Raw genomic sequence first — 19613 nt, forward strand, 5'->3', positions numbered from 1 at the left:
GTCCACAAGAGAGCAGAGACTGGGCCGGGGGCTCAGACTCAGACAAGGCTCATCACGCTGGCTGGGAGTGTGGGGCTGTGACACCTGTTTTCTTTCGGAGGCCCTTTTGCAGATGAAGATAGGCATCAACTCCGGACTCCCATTGATATTTACAGTCTCGGCAGCTTCTTCCTCCTGCCTGTCACTTCTTCATAGAGAGTGTCACCTTGAGATGGTGGGGGCCAAACTCCTGCTGACCTTTCTCCTTCCACCTGGCATTCTTCCCATCACGTCATATCTAACACTGCCCACAGGTTTCCCCACAGAACCGCAAGCATAAGAGATTTCGAGGTGGTCTGGCTGCTTTCGGCCCTAAGCCTGCATCTCAGTCTGTCCACAGTTTTCAGGGTCAGGCTGCTCATTTCCTTCCAAAGAGCCAGGGGCTGTTGTAGCTTCATGCTCTGCCTCTGATGTTTGTTTCCTGGGCTCCCAAGAGGACCCAGCTATTTTCCAGAGGTAGTCCTTTAGAAAAAGATAAACCGTACAGAGAGGTGATGCAGGTGTGGTAGGGGACGGTCCAGGGTTGAAATTCCAGCTTTGCCTGTCGTGTGACCCAGGCGGGGCTGTTTTCACGTGTGTGTGGTCCACGGAGTCCCACGGGGCCCCCTGGTCCCTGGGGCCCCAGGGCTGGTGTAACCATCTACTGCTGTGTGCGTGCTCAGCCCCATGGGCTCCTCTGTCCATCTCTACAGTGTCCTCCCCACCTGACTGCTGTCCGCCAGCTTGTTTTCTGTGTGTTTGAGTCTGTTTCTTTTTTGTTATATTCAATAGTTGTATTTTTAGGTTCTTCAAGTAGGTGATATCATACTGGATTGGTCCTCTGTCTGACTTATCACTTAGCAAGTACCATCCCGGTCCATTTATTTGGTACAATTGCAAAACTTCCTTCTTTTTATGACTCAGTAGTATTCCATTGTGTGCATATATATGTTTGTGTGAGTGTGAGTGTGTGCACACATGGACGCTCAGTTGCGTCCAACTCTTTGTGACCTCATGGACTGGGGTCCGCCAGGCTCTTCTGTCCATGGAATTCTCCAGGCAAGAATACTGGAGTGGATTCCCATTTTTTTCCTCCGGGGGATGTTCCCCAGCTGGCAATCACACCTGCATCTCCTGTGGCTCCTGCATTGGCAAGCAGATTCTTTACCACTGAGCCACCTGGGAAGTCCCCATCTACTGTTGTCTGGAAATTCCCACTATTTTTTAACAAGGACCCCCACATTTTCATTTTGCACTGGACTCCACAAATGATGCAGCGATTCCTGCATCTTGGGCAAGACTGTGAGAATAATAGCAACCTGTCACGGGGCACCAGGCCCTGTTCTAAACATTCTACTTGTAGTAAAGCTTCCCCCCACCCCCACCACCACAAGCTTACACAACAGTTGCTGGAGTTTGTATCAGCTGCATTTTAGAGATGAGGACACCGGGGCACAGAGAGGTGAGGCCACTTGTCAAGGGTCACAGAGCTAGGACATGGCAGGACAGGGGTCCTTCTGGGCCACCTGGCCCCGGTCAGTCCTCATGGTCTTGTGTTCTGCTGCATCTCAGGCGGGAGCTTGCTCTCTCTGAGTCTGTCTGTGCTGCTGGCAGCCGTGGGTCCCTGGGCTTCTGTGCTAACGGCACTCTGCTTGGCTTCTGAGGAGACACTGCCCCTTTTCTGGGTGGTTCTGATTCAATGTTGAGTTTGGAAGGAGAGCTATGACAAACCTAGACAGTGTACTGAAAAACAGAGACAGCATTTTGACGACAAACGTCTGTATAGTCACAGCTACAGTTTTTCCAGTAGTCACGAACGGAAGCGAGAGGTGGACCATGAAGAAGGTTGAGCACCGAAGAACTGATGCTTTTGAATTGTGGTGCAGGAGAAGACTCTTGAGAGTCCCTTGGACTGCAAGGAGAGCAAACCAGTCAATCCTAAAGGAAATCAATCCTGAATATTCATTGGAAGGACTGATGCTGAAGCTCCAATACTTTGGCCACCTGATGCAAAGAACTGACTCACTGGAAAAGACCCTGATGATGGGAAAGATTGAAGGCAGGAAGAGAAGGGGATGACAGAGGATGAGATGGTTGGATGGCATCAGTGACTCAAAGGACATAATTTGAGCAAACTCCAAGAGATAGTGGGGTACAGGGGATATGAGTCAGTTATGATTTAGGGGGTGAACAAGTGATGCAGCTGTTCTTGTTTTCTGTGAACCCACCTAGTAAGGTCTTGTGACCCAGCCAATCTGACTTTCTCTTGTGGCCATTTTCCCCCAGGGCAGCATTGCTAAGTTCTACTTTGCTGATCCATGCATTCCTGCTACGGAGATGCTGGGTCAACCGAGTCATGTCCCGGGCATAGATGTTCAAATCCTCCATTAACTTTTGAGCCTCGCACAGTCTCTCCAGGTTTGGTGAAGCTAGGGCCCACATCCGTCTCTTATAACCACAGAACCCTCGTTATACAGGCCTTGGGCGCTCCCCTGTGACCCCTGAGGTGACAGGCACTGCCACACTGGGCTATGGTGACGGAACGAAGCTGGCATCCTGCCTGGCACTGACCTGACACAGCAGGGACTCAGAAAAAGGGAGTGTTAGCCATTTAAGTTAAAAGTTAGATAATATGTTCTTCACGTTCCTGCAACTTTGCTTTTTCACAGCATTACTGGAAATTCATTCTTGCGGCTGCACTGAGAAATTACATGTTTATCATACACTCAGCTGAGACTCCAAAGGAGCTCTTTATTCCAGAGTGTAACGAGGTTTCATCTTTGACAGGTGTCTTTTTCGTAATGCTGACATCTTTCTCAAGCAGCAACTTCCTTTAGAATCTCTCAGAGTAGCCTGTGAAATCACCATCTGTGTTGGCAGACAGGGGCAGACCCTCAGGTCCCCTAGTTGCTGCCAGGAAGAGGTGGTACGGCCTGGGTGCCCGATGCCACATTCAGAACACTGTGAGGTTGTCCTGTTTCCTGCCTGTATCCCCTGCCCTCTTCCAGGAGCACATATATGAATGTAAAGGAAATGAATGATCTGCCACATAGATGCGTTGATGCTTTAGGCTGAAAGGGGCAAGTCTTCAATGGGCATTCATGGAAAATAAGTAAAATAATCCCCAGAAGAGTAGAATTCAATAGTCCTCACAGACCTTTCAAAACCACATTATTCGTGGTTGTTATTCAAATCTGGGGTTGAAGTTGGCTGTTCCAAGGTCCTCCCAGCTCTCGCTGCCCAGTGGGGGCTGGAGACGTTTCCTCTCTGGGCCCCTCCCTTGTGGATTACCTCAATCCTGTAGTTGGAAATCCCCCAATCATAGGCCACCCTTGCTCCATGCTGAGGATTCACCCACAAGTTCATTTCAGTTCAGTTCAGTCGCTCAGTCATGTCTGACTCTTTGCAACCCCATGAATCGCAGCGCACCAGGCCTCCCTGTCCATCACCAACTCCCGGAGTTCACTCAGACTCTCATTCATTGAGTCAGTGATGCCATCCAGCCAACTCATCCTCTGTCGTCCCTTTCTCCTCCTGCCCCCAACCCCTCCCAGCATCAGAGTCTTTTCCAATGAGTCAACTCTTTGCATGAGGTGGCCAAAGTACTGGAGTTTCAGCTTTAGCATCATTCCTTCCAGATTCACCCATAAACCTGTATTTAAAAGAAGGAAAAACATATGCAACTATTAAAAGGCCTCTGTGTGTGTGTGTGTGTGTGTGAGCACGTGCGTGTGTGCGCTCAGCTGTGTCTGGCCCTTTGCAACCCCTTGGACTGTAGCCCACCAAGTTCCTCTGTCCATGGGATTTCCCAGGCAAGAATACTGGGGTATGTTGCCATTTCCTCCTCCAGGGGATCTTCCCAACCCAGAGATTGAACTTGTGTCTCCTGCATTGGCAGGTGGATTCTTACACTTTGCTGCCTGGGAAGGGCTGATAAACCTCCCTGATTTATCAAATCTTCTGATTGCAGCACGTACATTCAGAGAAGGTGGAGGCAGCACCAAGAAGCCAGGATAGCTTCCAACACTGTTAGAGGGTTGGTACAAGGATGGGCACAGCAGGAAGGGCTATGGTGGGACCCAGGCAGGCAGAGCCGGCTCCTGGGCTGCCTCCTGGCTGAGGGGCACAACGGGAGAAGCAGAACAGTGGGACCCTAACGGGTTCCTTTCTGCAGACTTGAGCCTTGCCCCTCTCACTGGCAATGTTTCCCACAGCGGGTTTTCTTGCCAATTTCTTGAGCAGGCAGACTCTGAGGCAGACAAGCAGAGCTCTCTCCATCAAAGAAATGGGGTGATTGGTGGGGCTTTATGGGGGGCAGTGGACTCCTTTATGAGGGGCACCTTCCCACTCCCACTCCCAGTGAGCTCCAGGAGGCTGCTGGGACAGCCACTGGGAGATAAAGTGACTTGACAAAGCAGAGTCCAGCACGAGACCCGAGGAGTAGTTTCGGACGAAGGAGTGATGCTGACTAGGGTTCTTGGTCACCCCCCGTAAACAGAAATTGATCACAGGCCAGGCAAGAAATTCAGGCAAGGCTTTACTGGAGCCCCTGCTGCACCAGAGGCAGCAAGAGCAAAGAACAGCTTTCCTTGCTTGCTCCCTAAGTGGGGCCCAGCTTTTTTCTTATGAGGGTAGGGGTCCGTCCGGGGGTGGGGCTGGAGGGCTGGCTTAGGTGGTGTGCCCACTCCTTTGGTGGTGGCCAGTGCAGGGAGCATGCGCAGTACCTTTTTTTTTTGCTCTGGTCAGCCAGTGTTTTGCTCCTGGCTCTTCAGACATGGCATTGGGTTTTTTCGGTCTTTGCATCTTTTAGTCCAGAGTTTGCCCGAACTGCACATGCACACAGATATTTTTAGTTCAGTACAGTTTCTCTGTATTTTGTTTCTCGAGGAAAGGTGCGTCAAGGGGCAAGTTTTGTGGCAAAGGGTCCCAGGTCCCAGCCTGTCTCAGGAGGAGGCTTGGTTCCTTCCAAAGGAGGTTTAAGAGCAAATGGAAAAAGGAAAAAAGAGCAAATGGAGGCTCAACAATTGATTTGCAACAAAGCCCCTCAGGGTCCCACTGGGCAGTAGGAGAAACAGGGCTGTGGAAACAGAAGGGTGGGGCTCTGGGACAGAGAGTGGAGGCAGACAGACATAGTCAAGAATCCTAAACCACATCAGTTCTGACCTTTGGGAGTTGTCTTACAATCAAGAAATCTTTGAGGTCTACTTGATCAAGAGGACATTCCAGAATTCTTTGTTGCCAATCAAAGAGTCCCGATACTTCCGAATACTTTTTTCCTCCTCCTAAACTAGGTGTCTTAGCAATGGAAGCCAGTTGTAAAGAACTTTACCAGTTTAGTCCATTTCAGTATATTTTCCCATCATCATCGTCTCTTCACAAGCACAGGAAATAAAGTCAGGTCCCCACTTGGAAGGATATTCCCTGGTCTTCCAGTCTCGTACAGCTGGGCTATAGTTTGAGAATGTTAAATAAGGGAAACAAAAACTGTAACCTGTATAACCCATCACCCATGTTTCTCTTTCACCCTTGCACTGGGGAAGGGCAGTGAGACTGTCGTCTTAAGAAGGACCACGGTATCATTCTGGGAATCCCTTGCAATTCAGAAAATGTAGGCAAAAGGAAGCCATTCCTGTTCTTTAAGAAAAAAGGGGAGCAAGAGAAAAGATTTAAACATAGACAGAAGACTTCAATAGACTTTTCAAAGAAGACATAGAGATGGCTGATGGTTACACGAAAAGATGCTGACCACTGATCCCCAGAAAAATGCCAAAGCCAGGATAAAATATTACCTCACACCATCCAGAATGACTGTCAGCAAAAAGACCACAAATCACCAGTGTTGGCAAGGGTGTGGAAAAAGTGCTAAGTCTCCTCGTCATACCCATGGGGTGGGGCCACTTCTGTCCTGGGGGCAGAGATCGTGCCCTCTGGCTTTCCTACCCAGCTGGATTAGCAGCTGGGTGAAGCAACTCCAAGCCTGAAACTTCCCGTCTCTCTTCCTTCCTCCCCACTCTTCTCAGGTATTTACCTTTTCCTTCTGGCCAGCATCTGACCTGTATTACAAATCTTTCTCAACTAAACATCAGTCAAGAGAATTGACACACATATTTAAAGCAAATGAGACGCTCTCATTGGGCTCCAAAACCTCTCATTTGTTCAAGAGTTGATTACTGCGTCTGTTCCTAATCATATGGCTAAGATATTAATTAGACACTTTTGAAATATTCACAGGTGACTGTATGTAAGTAGGTAGCCTAAATACGCAATAAGGCAATGCAACTGCTGTGTCATATGGATCTTAAGTCATCCATCCCAAACCCAAAATATATGTAGTGTAGATTTCATACTTATAATCAAGTTAATGTTCCTTTTTGCAGGAAATGGAGAAGGCAATGGCACCCCACTCCAGTACTCTTGCCTGGAAAATCCCATGGATGGAGGAGCCTGGTGGGCTGCAGTCCATGGGGTCGCTAAGAGTCGGACACAACTGAGCGACTTCACTTTCACTTTTCAGTTTCATGCATTGGAGAAGGAAATGGCAACCCACTCCAGTGTTCTTGCCTGGAGAATCCCAGGGACGGGAGAGCCTGGTGGGCTGCCGTCTATGGGGTTACACAGAGTCGGACACGACCGAAGTGACTTAGCAGCAGCAGCATATATACTTAATATTCATTGATAGCTTCAAAAATGTAAAAACAAAATCCACAAAATAACAAGAGGGTCAGATCGACATTTATCTTCATCCTATTTAGGGACCTGAAGTTTAGAAAACTCTCTCTCTCAGAGATAATGACATGAAATTCGTTGAGCCGGGAGATCAGCATCGTTTCGTAGGCAGAGGCAGAAGCTTCCAGTAGATAAAGTTTCAAGAGTCTTGTATTTATTTGTCCATGAATACAACCCTAATAAAAGACTGTAAAGTTTAAATGGGTACATAGTTGGAAAATAACTACTCTGCTCATAAAAACTAGATGATAGGATCTATGGATGTGCTATCTAAACCTTGGGGGAAAAGGATGAAGAGAGAGGTTAAGAGCAAGAATATAGTCAGCAGGGTCATCCTGAGAGCTAGGATTTATGGGAATTACGAGTCCTGGATGGCTGCCTACAGACAAGAGCCTTCACTCAGCAAATCAAGTCCTTGGTTCTCTGCTCAGCATCCCTGAAGGGCTGAGGGTTTTTCCACTCCAAGCCTTTAAGCTGGGGATCCCAGGCGAAGTTCTGTGGGGGATGTGCGCCCCACCCCAGGCCCAGAGCACCACAGTGGGTGTGGGTGCAGTGTTCCTTTTCCTCCCGTCTGCTTCCCTCTTTGCGACACTTAGATCATTTGGGAAGTGGCCCCTGTAGGGTGCAAGAGGGGACTTACGGCTCAATGATAGTAATCTATGAGCCAGAGAAAGTGCAGTGGAGCAAGGAGATAGAACCATGGTCACAAAATTCCTGAGAAGCTGGGGGGTTGGCCCCCAACAGGAGAAAGGACTTTACTCCATCACAGCAAGGCAAGAGTCAGGACATGGGTACTGACATGAGGGAGTTGATGCTTTTTATAGTGGAAAGATCAAAGAGAGCCTGAATCTGCCTCTGCTTTCTCAGCAAAAAACCATGAGCTCAAAATTCTGAATGGGCTTCCCAGGTGGTGCGAGTGGTAAAGAATCCACCTACCAATGCAGGAGACACAAGAGACTTGGGTTTGATCCCTGGGTTGGGAAGAGCCCCCGGAGTAGGAAATGGCAACCCCCTCTAGTATTCTTGCCTGGAAAATTCCATGGACAGAGGAGCTTCATAGGTACAGTCCATGGGGCGGCAAAGAGTCAGACACAACTGAGCACACACCCACATACAGATTTGTGTGTGTGTGTGTGTGTGGAGGCAGGGTCAGTGTAAAACAGGACTGTGGGCCATAGGAGCATTAGAGGAAAGAAGGTATGAAATCTTTTTCCATACTGAGAGGAGGGGCCTATTTAGCAGATACATCATGCTGGTTGGGTGGGGTTGGGGGCTCGTGGGAGATCTAGGGTCATGAAGTTTCACATGAGACTGGGAACCACTGTTGTAAGGTTTTGCTACGGTTATAACCGGAGTGAGGCTCAGAGACGGGGTCACATGGATTCACTCAAGGTTGGAGTTTGCCAGTTGTCGGGGTGGTGCTTTGGCGGGGGAGCATCATTGTAATGATGGACCGTGGCCTCTGAGCTGGGTGAAGGAGGAAAGGCCCTGATGAGGGTGAAGGATGGTGAGGATGCAGCTGGAACAGAGGCTGGACGCTTGTGTGGTTAGCGACTCTGGAGAAGAAGGAGTGGAGTGGAGGAGGGACAGGGAGGATGGGAGAATGTGATCAGGCTTGGCCACTGTTGACCTTTGGACGTGCTGCACTTCTGAGTGGCTATGATGAGCTGATGAAAAAGATCGCTCTGAATCACCCATTGCCCCACACATCTTGTCACTAACGGTGTCCATTTATTTCTGTCTCCCAAACATCTCAGTTTTATCTACTTCTCTCCAGCTCCAGGGCCACCACCTGGTGCACAGCCTCACCACCGTCTATACCCTGACCTCATAGCCCATGGGGGGGCCTCTTTGTCCTGATGTCCAGTCTTCCCATTCCACCCACTCCTGGCAGCCAGAGTGCTCTTCTAAAGCACAGATCCGATTAGGTCTCCTCCCCAGCTTGACAGCATTAGTGAGCCTCAGATTCAAGGGTAGGATGTGCACACCCTGCCCCGTGGGGAACCCCTGGGCCTTCCCAAGTGAATCCTTGTGATCACCAGACTGAGCCTCCTTCGGGTCCTCAGATGGCCACGTGCTTCTCCCCTTTCCCCTCGGGGCTCATGCTGCTGTGCCCTTCCTCACAGTCAAGGCCAAGTCCTGTTAGGGGCTGCTCCCACCCCCACCCTGACCTTGGAGTTGTCCTTTTCCCCCACTGCATTTATCCTTTGTGGGGTTTCTTTATGGCTGCGTCCCCAGAAACTCAGGCAGTTCCTGGAAGAGAGTGGGCCTTCATTGATTCTTGGATGAATTCATAAATGAAGTGTTGGCTGCTGTGAAGATCATTCCCGAAAATGCTTTCCGGAGGCATCCAGTCTCTGGCAGAACGAGGTGCTTTATAGCAGGGTTTCCTCTCCTCATGGTGCTTCCTTATAAAGGCCACCTCTGGCTGCTGTTCACCAGGTGCATCAGTAGTATGCCATAGATATCACATCAGTGATTAATGGAATTTATTTATAAAAACGCCACTTGTGATATGATGACACTATGTCTAATATGACGTCTGCCTTCTTGAAAACAACTTCAGGGTATTATTAAAATAAATCAAAGTGTAAGAAAAACAGGACAAGGTACAGAAGTGTGCAACTAAGAATGTAAGTCAGTGAAAAAAATTAAGAGTATACTTCTTTATTAGTCAGGCTTCCCTTGTGGTTCAGACAGTAAGAATATGCCTGCAGTGCGGGAGATCCGCGCTTGATTCCCAGGTCAGGAAGATCCCCCGGTGAAGGGAATGTCTACCCGCTCCAGTATACTTGCCTGAAAAATTCCATGGACAGAGGAGCCTGGCAGACTTGATCGATGGGGTTGCAAGGAATCAGACACAACTGAGCAACTAACACTTTAGCTTCATTTCACTTTTCAGTTCAGTTCAGTTCAGTCGCTCAGTTGTGTCTGACTCTTTGAGACCCCACAAACTACAGCACGCCAGGCCTCCCTGTGCATCAACAACTCCCAGAGTTTACCCAAACTCATGTCCGTTGAGTCAGTGATGCCATCTAACCAGCTCATCCTCCATTGTCCCTTTCTCCTCCTGCCTTCAATCTTTCCCAGCATCAGGGTCTTTTCAAATAGGTCAGCTCTTCGCATCTGGTGGTCAAAGTATTGGAGTTTCAGCTTCAACATCAGTCCTTCCAATGAACACTCAGGACTGATCTCCTTTAGGATGGACTGGTTGTATCTCCTTGCAGTCCCAGGGACTCTCAAGAGTCTTCTCCAACACCACAGTTCAAAAGCACCAATTCTTCAGTGCTCAGCTTTCTTTATAGTCCAACTCTCACATCCATACAAGACTACTGGAAAAACTATAGCCTTGACTATACAGACCTTTGTTGACAAAGTAATGTCTCTGCTTTTTAATATGCTGTATAGGTTGGTTATAACTTTCCTTCCAAGGAGTAAGCGTCTTTTAATCTCATGGCTGCAATCACCATCTGCTATGATTTTGGAGCCCCAAAATTTAAAGTCAGCCACTCTTTCCACTGTTTCCCCATCTATTTGTCATGAAGTGATGGGACCAGATGCCATTTTCTGAATGTTGAGATTTAAGCCAACTTTTTCATTCTCCTCTTTCACTTTCATCAAGAGGCTCTTTATTTCTTCTTCACTTTCTACCATAAGGGTGATATCATCTGCATATCTGAGGTTATTGATATTTTTCCCGGCAATCTTGATTCCAGCTTGTGATTCATCCAGCCCAGTGTTTCTCATGATGTACTCCGCATATAAGTTAAATAAGTGGGGTGACAATAAACAGCCTTGACGTACTCCTTTTCCTATTTGAAACCAGTCTGCTGTTCCATGTCCAGTTCTAACTGTTGCTTCCTGACCTGGATACAGGTTTCTCAAGAGGCATGTCAGGTGGTCTGGTATTCCCATCTCTTTCAGAAATTTCCACAGTTTGTTGTGATCCACACAGTCAAAGGCTTTGGCATAGTCAATAAAGCAGAAATAGATGTTTTTTCTGGAACTCTCTTGCTTTTTTGATGATCCAGCGGATGTTGGAAATTTGATCTCTGGTTCCTCTGCTTTTCCTAAATCCAGCTTGAACATCTGAAAGTTCACGGTTCACATACTGCTGAAGCCTGGCTTGGATAATTTTGAGCATTACTTTACTAGCGTGTGAGATGAGTGCAATTGTGCAGTAGTTTGAGCATTCTTTGACATTGCCTTTCTTTGGGATTGGAATGAAAACTGCCCTTTTCCAGTCCTGTGGCCACTGCTGAGTTTTCCAAATTTGCTGACATATTGAGTGCAGCACTTTCACCATATTTAGGATTTGAAATAGCTCAACTGGAATTCCATCACCTCCACTAGCTTTATTTGTAGTGATGCTTCCTAAGGCCCTCTTGACTTCACATTCCAGGGTGTCTGGCTCTAGGTGAGCGATCACACCATTATGATTATCTGGGCCATGAAGTTCTTTTTTTACAGTTCTTCTTATTATCTAAATGAACATGTAATATTAAGTAACATGCCTCAAATACTGCCTTTGATAGTTCCTTTCGAAAAGCAGGTACGATTCCACTGAACCTAAGATTTTCTCCACTAGAAGATGCACCACTGTTTCATGCATCACCAAGGAAGAAAAACATACTGTCACCCCACAGTGATGCCATGCTCGTGAAATGTATGTCCGCCCACAGACTCCACATCCATGGAGAGAGAGTGAGCAGAGAACTTATCTCTAAACAGTGGTTCTCCATGGAGGTGGTTTGGTTCTCCTACTTCCCTGGCGGCTCAGATGGTAAAGCATCTGTCTACAATGTGGGAGACCTGGGTTCAATCCCTGGGTCAGGAAGATCCGCTGGAGAAGGAAATGGCAATCCACTCCAGTACTATTGCCTGGAGAATCCCATGGACAGAGGAGCCTGGTAGGCTACAGTCCATGGGGTTGCAAAGAGTCAGACATGACTGAGCAACTTCACTTCACCCAGGGGACATTTGATAGTGTCTAGAGACATTTTCCATTGTCCCAGCTCAGGGGGCAGAGGAGAGTTCTACCAATCTCTACTGAACAGAGGCTGTTCCCACCTCCTGCAACACACAGGAACCAACCTCCCAAAACCATCAGCTACAAATATTAACAGCACCAACACCGAGAAATGATGCTCTGAAGCAAGGAGCCTTGCTTGCACTTTTTATGTTCCACCAGCACCTTCTGGATGGTCTTTGCCTTTTATTTCCGTAGAACCTCAGTCTCCAACACTGGGCCTGTTCTGAACGCCCAAGTGAAAACTCTAACAGAGCATTTTAGGAGCAACCAGGCACTGGAGAGGTGATTTATTTCAATAAATTAACCTAAGCTCTGCCTAGCCTTTATTTCCCCTACTCTGGTATAAAACCAGAAAATGCACTCAGCCACTTTCTGCATTTTAATTATACTTTCAGAGGATACAGCAGTTGTATGAATTAAGAAGCCATTAAGATGAAATTGATTTTTCCATATATGCTGAAAGATGCAGGGCTTAATATGTGTTATAATTAGGGACAATGGATTCAATTGTAGAATTATTTTTAAGACACCAAAACCCTAAACTAATCTGAGCTGATGACCTTTTCCAGCTTGTCACTTATTCCCTTAAAATCATTTAAACACATTTCCAAGTTCTGCTTTCAGCAAGGAGCCAAATGCAGTAGCGATCAAGGTGGTGCTTGGGGGACATTTCTTGGGGTCATAACAGGAAGGAAGCACTGGAAATTAGAAAAGAACGGGCTCCTGTTGATCTTTTCTGTCCAAAGTACGTGATGTGCTTGAACTTCTGAAACATGATTCTGAACGCGTGTCTCAACTTCAGGTTTGACCAATGAGAAGAAAAAGTCAAAAAGAACGTGTCCCTTCTCCCTCTGGCATTCACACTGATGCCATAAGGAAATGTGTGAAAAGGGCTTGGGTGACTCAAAGATGGTTGCGTTGTGACAAATAAGAGGATAAACTTTCAATGAAAAGTCTATTAAATTCCAAAGCTGAGTGGAGCACTTACCCGCCCTTTTGGTGTTGACAATGGGTCTCTGCAGGTTCCAATTGAGCCAGAAATGCCTCTCATGGACATCACTTGACAGGCACAGTTACCAAAGGAGGTGGTGGTCCCAAGCAGAGCCCTGTGAACCAGTGTCTGGCAGAGTTTTCTAGATGCCCCTGACTCCAGTCTCATCCCCCTATCCCAAGATACCCCTGGATTCCACCCCACATTTTCAGGCATCCAGGCTTCCCTGGTGGCCCAGCTGGTAAAGAATCAAGCTGCAAGGCAGGAGTCCTGGGTTCAATCCCTGGGTTGGGAAGATCCCCTGGAGAAAGGAAAGGCTACCCACTCCACTATTCTGACCTGGAGAATTCCAAGGACTGTATAGTCCATGGGGTCACGAAGAGTCAGACATGACTGAGCGACTTTCACTTCACTCACTCAGTGCTCAAATTTCTGTCTTCTCCCCACCATCGAATCCTAGTTGAAAGAAAAACCTTGCTTACAGACACTTGCAGCATAGGGTGGACCTCAGAGACAAGTCTTCCTTTCACTTGTCTCCAGAGTAAAGGGCTAATGGTGTGCTCGGCCCTGAGTTAGAGAATCGATCCACGGGGCTTGTCTTTGAGCAAAATGCTTGTTTAACCTTCCTTTTGGTGGGAGAGGACTCCATAATGCCACTGTACCTGAGTCAGTCCATCAGGTGGTCCTCTGCCTTACCCTCTTTTCAGGATAAATCTATGGTCTTCTGACAAAGCAGAAGGTGTCTGCACATGGGAACTGGGGAGGGGAGGGGAGATTGAATTGATTCTTAACGTTCCAGAGGATGCTCCTTCGTTAGTACCACCTTCACCACATCTGACAGTAACAGTTCCGTGAATACTCAAGTCTGCTGTGGGTCTGTTACCGAACTCCATTTCAATAGACACCTTTCTCAAGCCTGCTTCAGTGATTTCTCCTCACTCAGCAAAATGCTATCTGTGTCATCTTCTCTTCCTTTCTTTCTAGTTTCAAGTTCTTTTCCATTATAAATTATTACAAGATATTGAGTACCCATGTATTTCTTCATAGCTCTAATTTTTTAAACTGTTGGTAGCAATCCTGCTTCTTTCATCTCTGATGCTAACAATTTAAGTATTTCTCTCTTTTTTCTTTTCTTTGGCCAATCTATCTTAAAAAAAAAATCTTGACAAAGCATAGGCTTCTGGTTTCATTGATTTTCTCCATTGCTTCTTAAAATTTTAGCTGGGTTTAAGGAGAGACCAAAAGTAACCATGGGTGTTGAGTCGCTTGGTGTCTTAAGTCTCTGTAGAATGTCTCCAAAAGGGCTATCAAAGATTTTGGATCAGATGTCCCAGCTCCCAACTTGGCACTAATTTCCAGGTTCTCTTGAGAGTCAGGTTGACTACTTTTCCTTGTGGAAGGTGGAGTGAGACTGTGTGATTGAAAATCACATGAGAATCATATTGTAGGGCAGTTCCCAAAAGAAAGGGATGAAGCACTGACCAATGGGCATCGAAGATCCCAGACATAGAACAGTTTTGTCCTCCAAAAGATGCTGATCTTGAGAAGGCAAGGATTTTCCTCCATTGCTTTGAATTGCAAAAATATTGGCTCTTTCTCAGAAGCACTAGTTACGCAAGCAGGAAGCAGCACCTTGCTTGGTGTTCCCCTCCATTGTAAGCCTCAGTAACATCTGTTCACCCTTAGTGCTCCTGAATCCATTTATTAATGTGGACACCCATCATTAATGTGGATGCCATTTATTAATGTGCTACACAGGGACAGGAGAGGCTTCCTGGAGAATTTCATGCCCTGGAGAGAAAAAAGCAGCCATGGCAGACAGCCCGTCCTAGAACTCTGGCCCCAGGACTTTGGGGATGCAAAACTATGGTTTTTCCAGTAGTCATGGATGGATATAAGAGTTAGACCACATAGAAGACTGGGTGCTCTTGAAGAATTCATGCTCTGGAGTTGCGGTACTGGAGAAGACTCTCGAGAATCCCTTGGAGTGCAAGGGAAACAAACCAGTCAATTCTAAAGGATATCAATACTGAATATTCATTGGAAGAACTGATGCTGAAGCTGAAGCTCCAGTACTTTGGCCACCTGATGCGAAGAGTTGACTCATTGGAAAAGACTTTGATGCTGGGAAAGATTGAAGACAAAAGGAGTAGGGGCTGGCAGAGGATGAGATGGTTACATAGCATCACCAACTCAATGGACTTAAATTTGAGGAAACTCTGGGAGACAGTGACGGACAGGGGAGTCTGGTGTTTTGCAGTCCATGGGGTCGCAAAGAGTTGGACATGACTTAGCGACTGAATAACAACAATGGAAAGGGAGGAGAGATTGTGCCTTCCCCTTATCTGGAGGATGAGTGGCAAGTAGTGGGTGGGAGACGTTTGTTTCCCTCCTCTAATCTCGGAAGTCCTGAAAAAGGGCATCTGCTGTGGAAAACTCAATGTATGCACAGTGTTTGGGTTGATGTTCTTCATTCCTGTAAGGATTCTTTGTGCATTATTCTTTGAAAATAGACCTCTGGATATTCAAGGAAATAACGTCATCCTTCTTAAGTATTTAAACTCTGAGTTAAACAAACTTTTGGTTCCTTTTGAGACCTCTGGTCTAGAAGACAAGGCTTTTGAAGGACATTTTTAATGGCAAACTTTAAATAAAGTCAATAGTTGGTAGGTCAACGACAATGCCTATATGTTATTGTCCTTTTCCAACTTAAGAGGAACAAAAGGCCTCAGCCAGAATCAATTAGTCACCTATGATGGGACATGATGACATTTTCACTCTTGAACTTTTCTGGTATAAAAGGATCACCCAAGGAGGATCTGACAGTAACAGTGAGGAATCTGGGAATAAAATCACCCACCTGCAGAGATCTCAGGAAGTCCAGAATGATTAGGTAAGAGATTGCATTTTTCCACAAAGAAAAATGTTGAATTTGTATACGCTTTTTAATTTATACTTGCCTGAATAAGACTTTTCTGAATTTTTTTTCCCTACACTGCAGTTCATTAAAATTCAATCTTATTCTATTTCTGTTGATTTCTACAATGCATATGTTTTGGTGTCATCCAATTTCATCTTCTAAGGTAAGAGTTTTGCCTCTATTTTTGATGCTTGACTAACTAAAATTGTAGAGTATATAAATTCAAAATAATCTCTAGAAATATGTGACAAAAGTTATTTCCTTTATTATTAGAGCTTACAATGAAAGAAATATGAGTAACCATAAAATTAGGTAAAAAGGAAGATTTTTACAATAGTAATACAGGTTATATTAAACTTTGCTTTGAATTATTTAAGAGTTGGCCTTGCATAAGAAAATAATTTCAACATAAAATGTAAGTTACTTTGCTCATGATAAATTGTTTGTTTCACATGCATCAACTCATAATCAAAGTGAACATTTAACACTCGAAGCTATATTAAAGATACAGAGGATTATTTTTCAAAAGCAGCAAATTTATTAATTTTACAAAAATGGTAACTTTTTCAGATACAGGATATAGATAATATGTCAGTTCTCAATGAAACATAATATAAAATACTAATTCATATGTTTATTGAAGAACATTGATTGAACTCCTAACTGTATTCATTGAACTGATCAATACATTCAGAAAATGACATTTTCTTTCTTTGGAATTTTTAATGCTGTTTCTACATGATATTTCAGTTGTATTATGTCAATATAAAAATTTTTTAAATATATTTTGTCATTGATAGATTTTTATGCTTTAATTCTGCTTCAGTACAAGTTAACATGGCACACAGTAATTACTGAAATCAGGGTAATTTATGAAGCCACTTTTAAGATAATGAGATGCCACATGAATTCTGAACAATAACTATATGTCCCAACATAATGATCTAGCTATTTACATTATGAGTCTTCTCACAGATCTTTGCATGTCATTTTTCTGTTTCTTGTTCACTTAATCTAGTTTCTTTTTTCTGGTTTACTCCTATGAGCATTCCACACTAATTTAGTCATTGATTCTATAAGACAGCACATTGATCAAAGAGATGAGTAACAATCCACAAATTGGTATATTTTCTCAAATGCCTTCCTAATCACTTTCTATTCTTTCCCTGAAGGTTTGTTCATGACATTTCTGTTGAACAAAGGCACTTGTGCATGTTTTTTTTTAATTAAGAATGTTCTTTCTTCTATTGTTCTTATGAGATCGTCTTGTCCATAAATGAAATGTTTCTTCCTTCACTGAATGTTCCATTTTTCTATTTTTTCATGTGACAATCTTGTTCTTATTGTAACTGCATCACATAGTAATGGTGCCAATTTGACTGTTTAGGGTGAGTGTGCAAAGAACATAGAGGCTTTTATAATATTTGTTGTAAACTTCATAAAGTTTATAAAGCAGGCAAATATACCATATTATGCAGTTAATGAGTCTGTCTGACAAGGACTCCCTTCATTGATCAGCAAAGTATCTTTTTAGGGGTGTTTACTGATGTTTTGGGTTTCCCAGGTGGCTCAGTGGTAAAGAATCTACCTGCCAATGCAGAAGACACAGTTTCGATCCCTGGGTTGGGAAGATCCCTTGGAGTACGGAGTGGCTACCCACTCCAGTATTCTTGCCTGGAAAGTCTCATGGACAGAGAAGTCTGGTGGGCTATAGTCCATGGGGTTGAGAAGCGCCAGGCATGACCAAAAGACTGAGCAACACAGGCATTGATGTTTTGGGGTTGTTGTAGCTAGGATTGATGCATATATATATTTACAATATAAATGTGGAATTATGAGAATTTCTGGAAAGAACTGGAGTGTTCCCTTCCCGAAATGACTCATAGGCCCTTGTTGGAAATTTAAAATAAATGGCATTATATCATGCTTAGATCTTCTCTACTAATTTGATTGGTTTTCCCATGACAAATATGACCAATACCTCTGAAATTCTCCGATTACTCCCAGATCTAAAACTCCTAAATGCCCATGCATTCCCACAGAGACCAGTGGGAATGGTTTTTCTGGAGGCTCTGATTGCTGAGGAAGCCTCCACCCCAGTGGGGGGTGGAGAATCTTGGGATGCAGTCTGGTCCCATCTCAACTTTCAAAGTCACTCCAAATCAAACTTGTTTTCCTGTACCAGGAGAGGAAATATGTGCTTTTGGCACTGTAGAATGTTCTTTATCTGTAATAAAAACATTCAGTCCTCTTTCTTCTTGTAGCTCTCACACAGTTGAAAAATATGGGCTTGGAGTCTGATTCCTCAATTCAAGTCCTGCTTCACCTATAAGCCATGTAATTAATCTCCTTATTTAAGGGAAATTACAAGCAAGGAAATAATAGTACCAACTTCATAAAGCTTTTTGAGGGGTTGAAATCAGGTGATACAAATAAGCACGTAGCACAAAGACTACCCATTATGCCCCTCAGGTCTTTATTTAGCTTCTCCATCTACAAAGTATGGGATTGAATTGCGTGTTCTCGATGGCCAACTTGAGCTCTAAGACGTCAGACTTGTTTCTCACAGCTAAGTCCCCCTATACCATCTTACATCATTCAGGCCTTTGAGCCTCTGGTGGAACTGAGCCAAAGTCAAGAGACAAAGATGTCGACTCTCAAGTTCAAAGACATCCTTGTGGAGAGACTTGGAAAGTGACTCAGGACAGGCCTCAGAAGGAAAGTGGCTGCAACTGAAACCTGGAGTTTGGTTATCATGGGTTGTTTTCCTCAGTGAATTAAAAAAAAAATTCCCAAGACTAATTAGTGCCACTTGAAAGGTTCTTTAAAAAGTAATAGCAACAAGATAACTGTAGGATGTACGATGCATTAACTGAATAGCTGCAATCACATAAGTAGTACAAAATTTAGAGAAGAGGGTAGACAGCTTCAAACAGTATTTTGTATTTTGATAAAGTCTATATTTTAAAAGTGTTTTAGCAAAACCCTCTTTGAATATTGGCTATATTGGATTTATCACCATAAAATTCTGAAGATTGTTACAATTGAAATAAGCTTTGAACCCTAAAGCTGTATTCTCTCCCTCTCCCCCATCTTAATTGCCAGGTGTCTGGAAAATCTGATTACTTTGTCATTCTGCTGAACAGCTGCCCAACCAGGATGGACAGGAGAGAGGGACTAGATTTTCTAAAGCCAATTTTGGAGAAGACACTTATGAAAAGGTCCTTTCGAAATGGCGTCGGCACAGGGATGAAAAAAACTTCCTTTCGAAGAGCAAAATCATGAATAAGTGTGCAAAGGACTCTGGGAATTAATCTCAAATTTTGTATAGTGTGACTAATGTGCTAAAAGTCAGTTATATCTTTATCATTAAGTATTGGTACACTGTCAGTTCTTAAATATCTTCTCTCTCCTTCCTGGTACAGAGTAAATTAAGTTTTAAAAAATGTAAGCCCGTGTCAAACGTTCACTGTGAGAGAATAAAATATTTATGTGATCAGTTAGCAGCTTGCCTGAGTAGGGATAGACACATTTGCTTTGATCTTAAATTGACCAAAAAGTGTGAGTATTTTTACTATGCTTACAATGGTGTGATTTTTTTTTCCCGTGCCTGTAATATAATACTGATTTTTTTTTTTTCTTTTCAATATGGTTTTCTGAAATGGCTTAGCTGGGCCAATGCTTTGGGGATGTGATATTTCAGCTTCTAAAAAAGTCTTGTGAGAAGCAAAGTTAAGGCTGATGACACAAGTGTGTTTTCCTCAGTCGATTGACACCAGAAACAATGTGATCAGAGCCCTCTGGGTCTAACTCTTGCCACCCTTTCCCATCAAATAAACTGAGACATGGATCATTGTTTTGTCTCCGAAATTTGTCTTTTTAAATCTTTAAACACAGAAATATCGCCGGTAAAGATCAAGACAACC

At 44.5% G+C, this 19613-nt stretch overlaps 1 protein-coding gene across 1 annotated transcript; it reads left to right on the plus strand.

Annotated features, from left to right (window-relative positions):
* The first annotated feature begins 15652 nt into the window (after window positions 1-15652).
* Window positions 15653-19370, plus strand: NPS (neuropeptide S). The gene is made up of 3 exons (XM_045164113.1): window positions 15653-15660; window positions 15769-15850; window positions 18793-19370. The coding sequence occupies exons 1-3, from the start codon at window positions 15653-15655 to the stop codon at window positions 18970-18972; spliced, it is 270 nt and encodes an 89-aa protein (XP_045020048.1). The 3' UTR covers window positions 18973-19370.
* Window positions 19371-19613: the final 243 nt, after the last annotated feature.

Source organism: Bubalus bubalis, chromosome 23, assembly GCF_019923935.1.
Source record: "Bubalus bubalis isolate 160015118507 breed Murrah chromosome 23, NDDB_SH_1, whole genome shotgun sequence".
Classification (NCBI taxonomy): domain Eukaryota; kingdom Metazoa; phylum Chordata; class Mammalia; order Artiodactyla; family Bovidae; genus Bubalus; species Bubalus bubalis.

What these genes read in the sequence shown, in the direction of transcription:
- NPS (XM_045164113.1), top strand. An exon ending in ATCCAATTTCATCTTCTAAG is followed by an intron (nt 15,851 to 18,792) that starts GTAAGAGTTTTG and finishes CTTAATTGCCAG; the next exon opens with GTGTCTGGAAAATCTGATTA.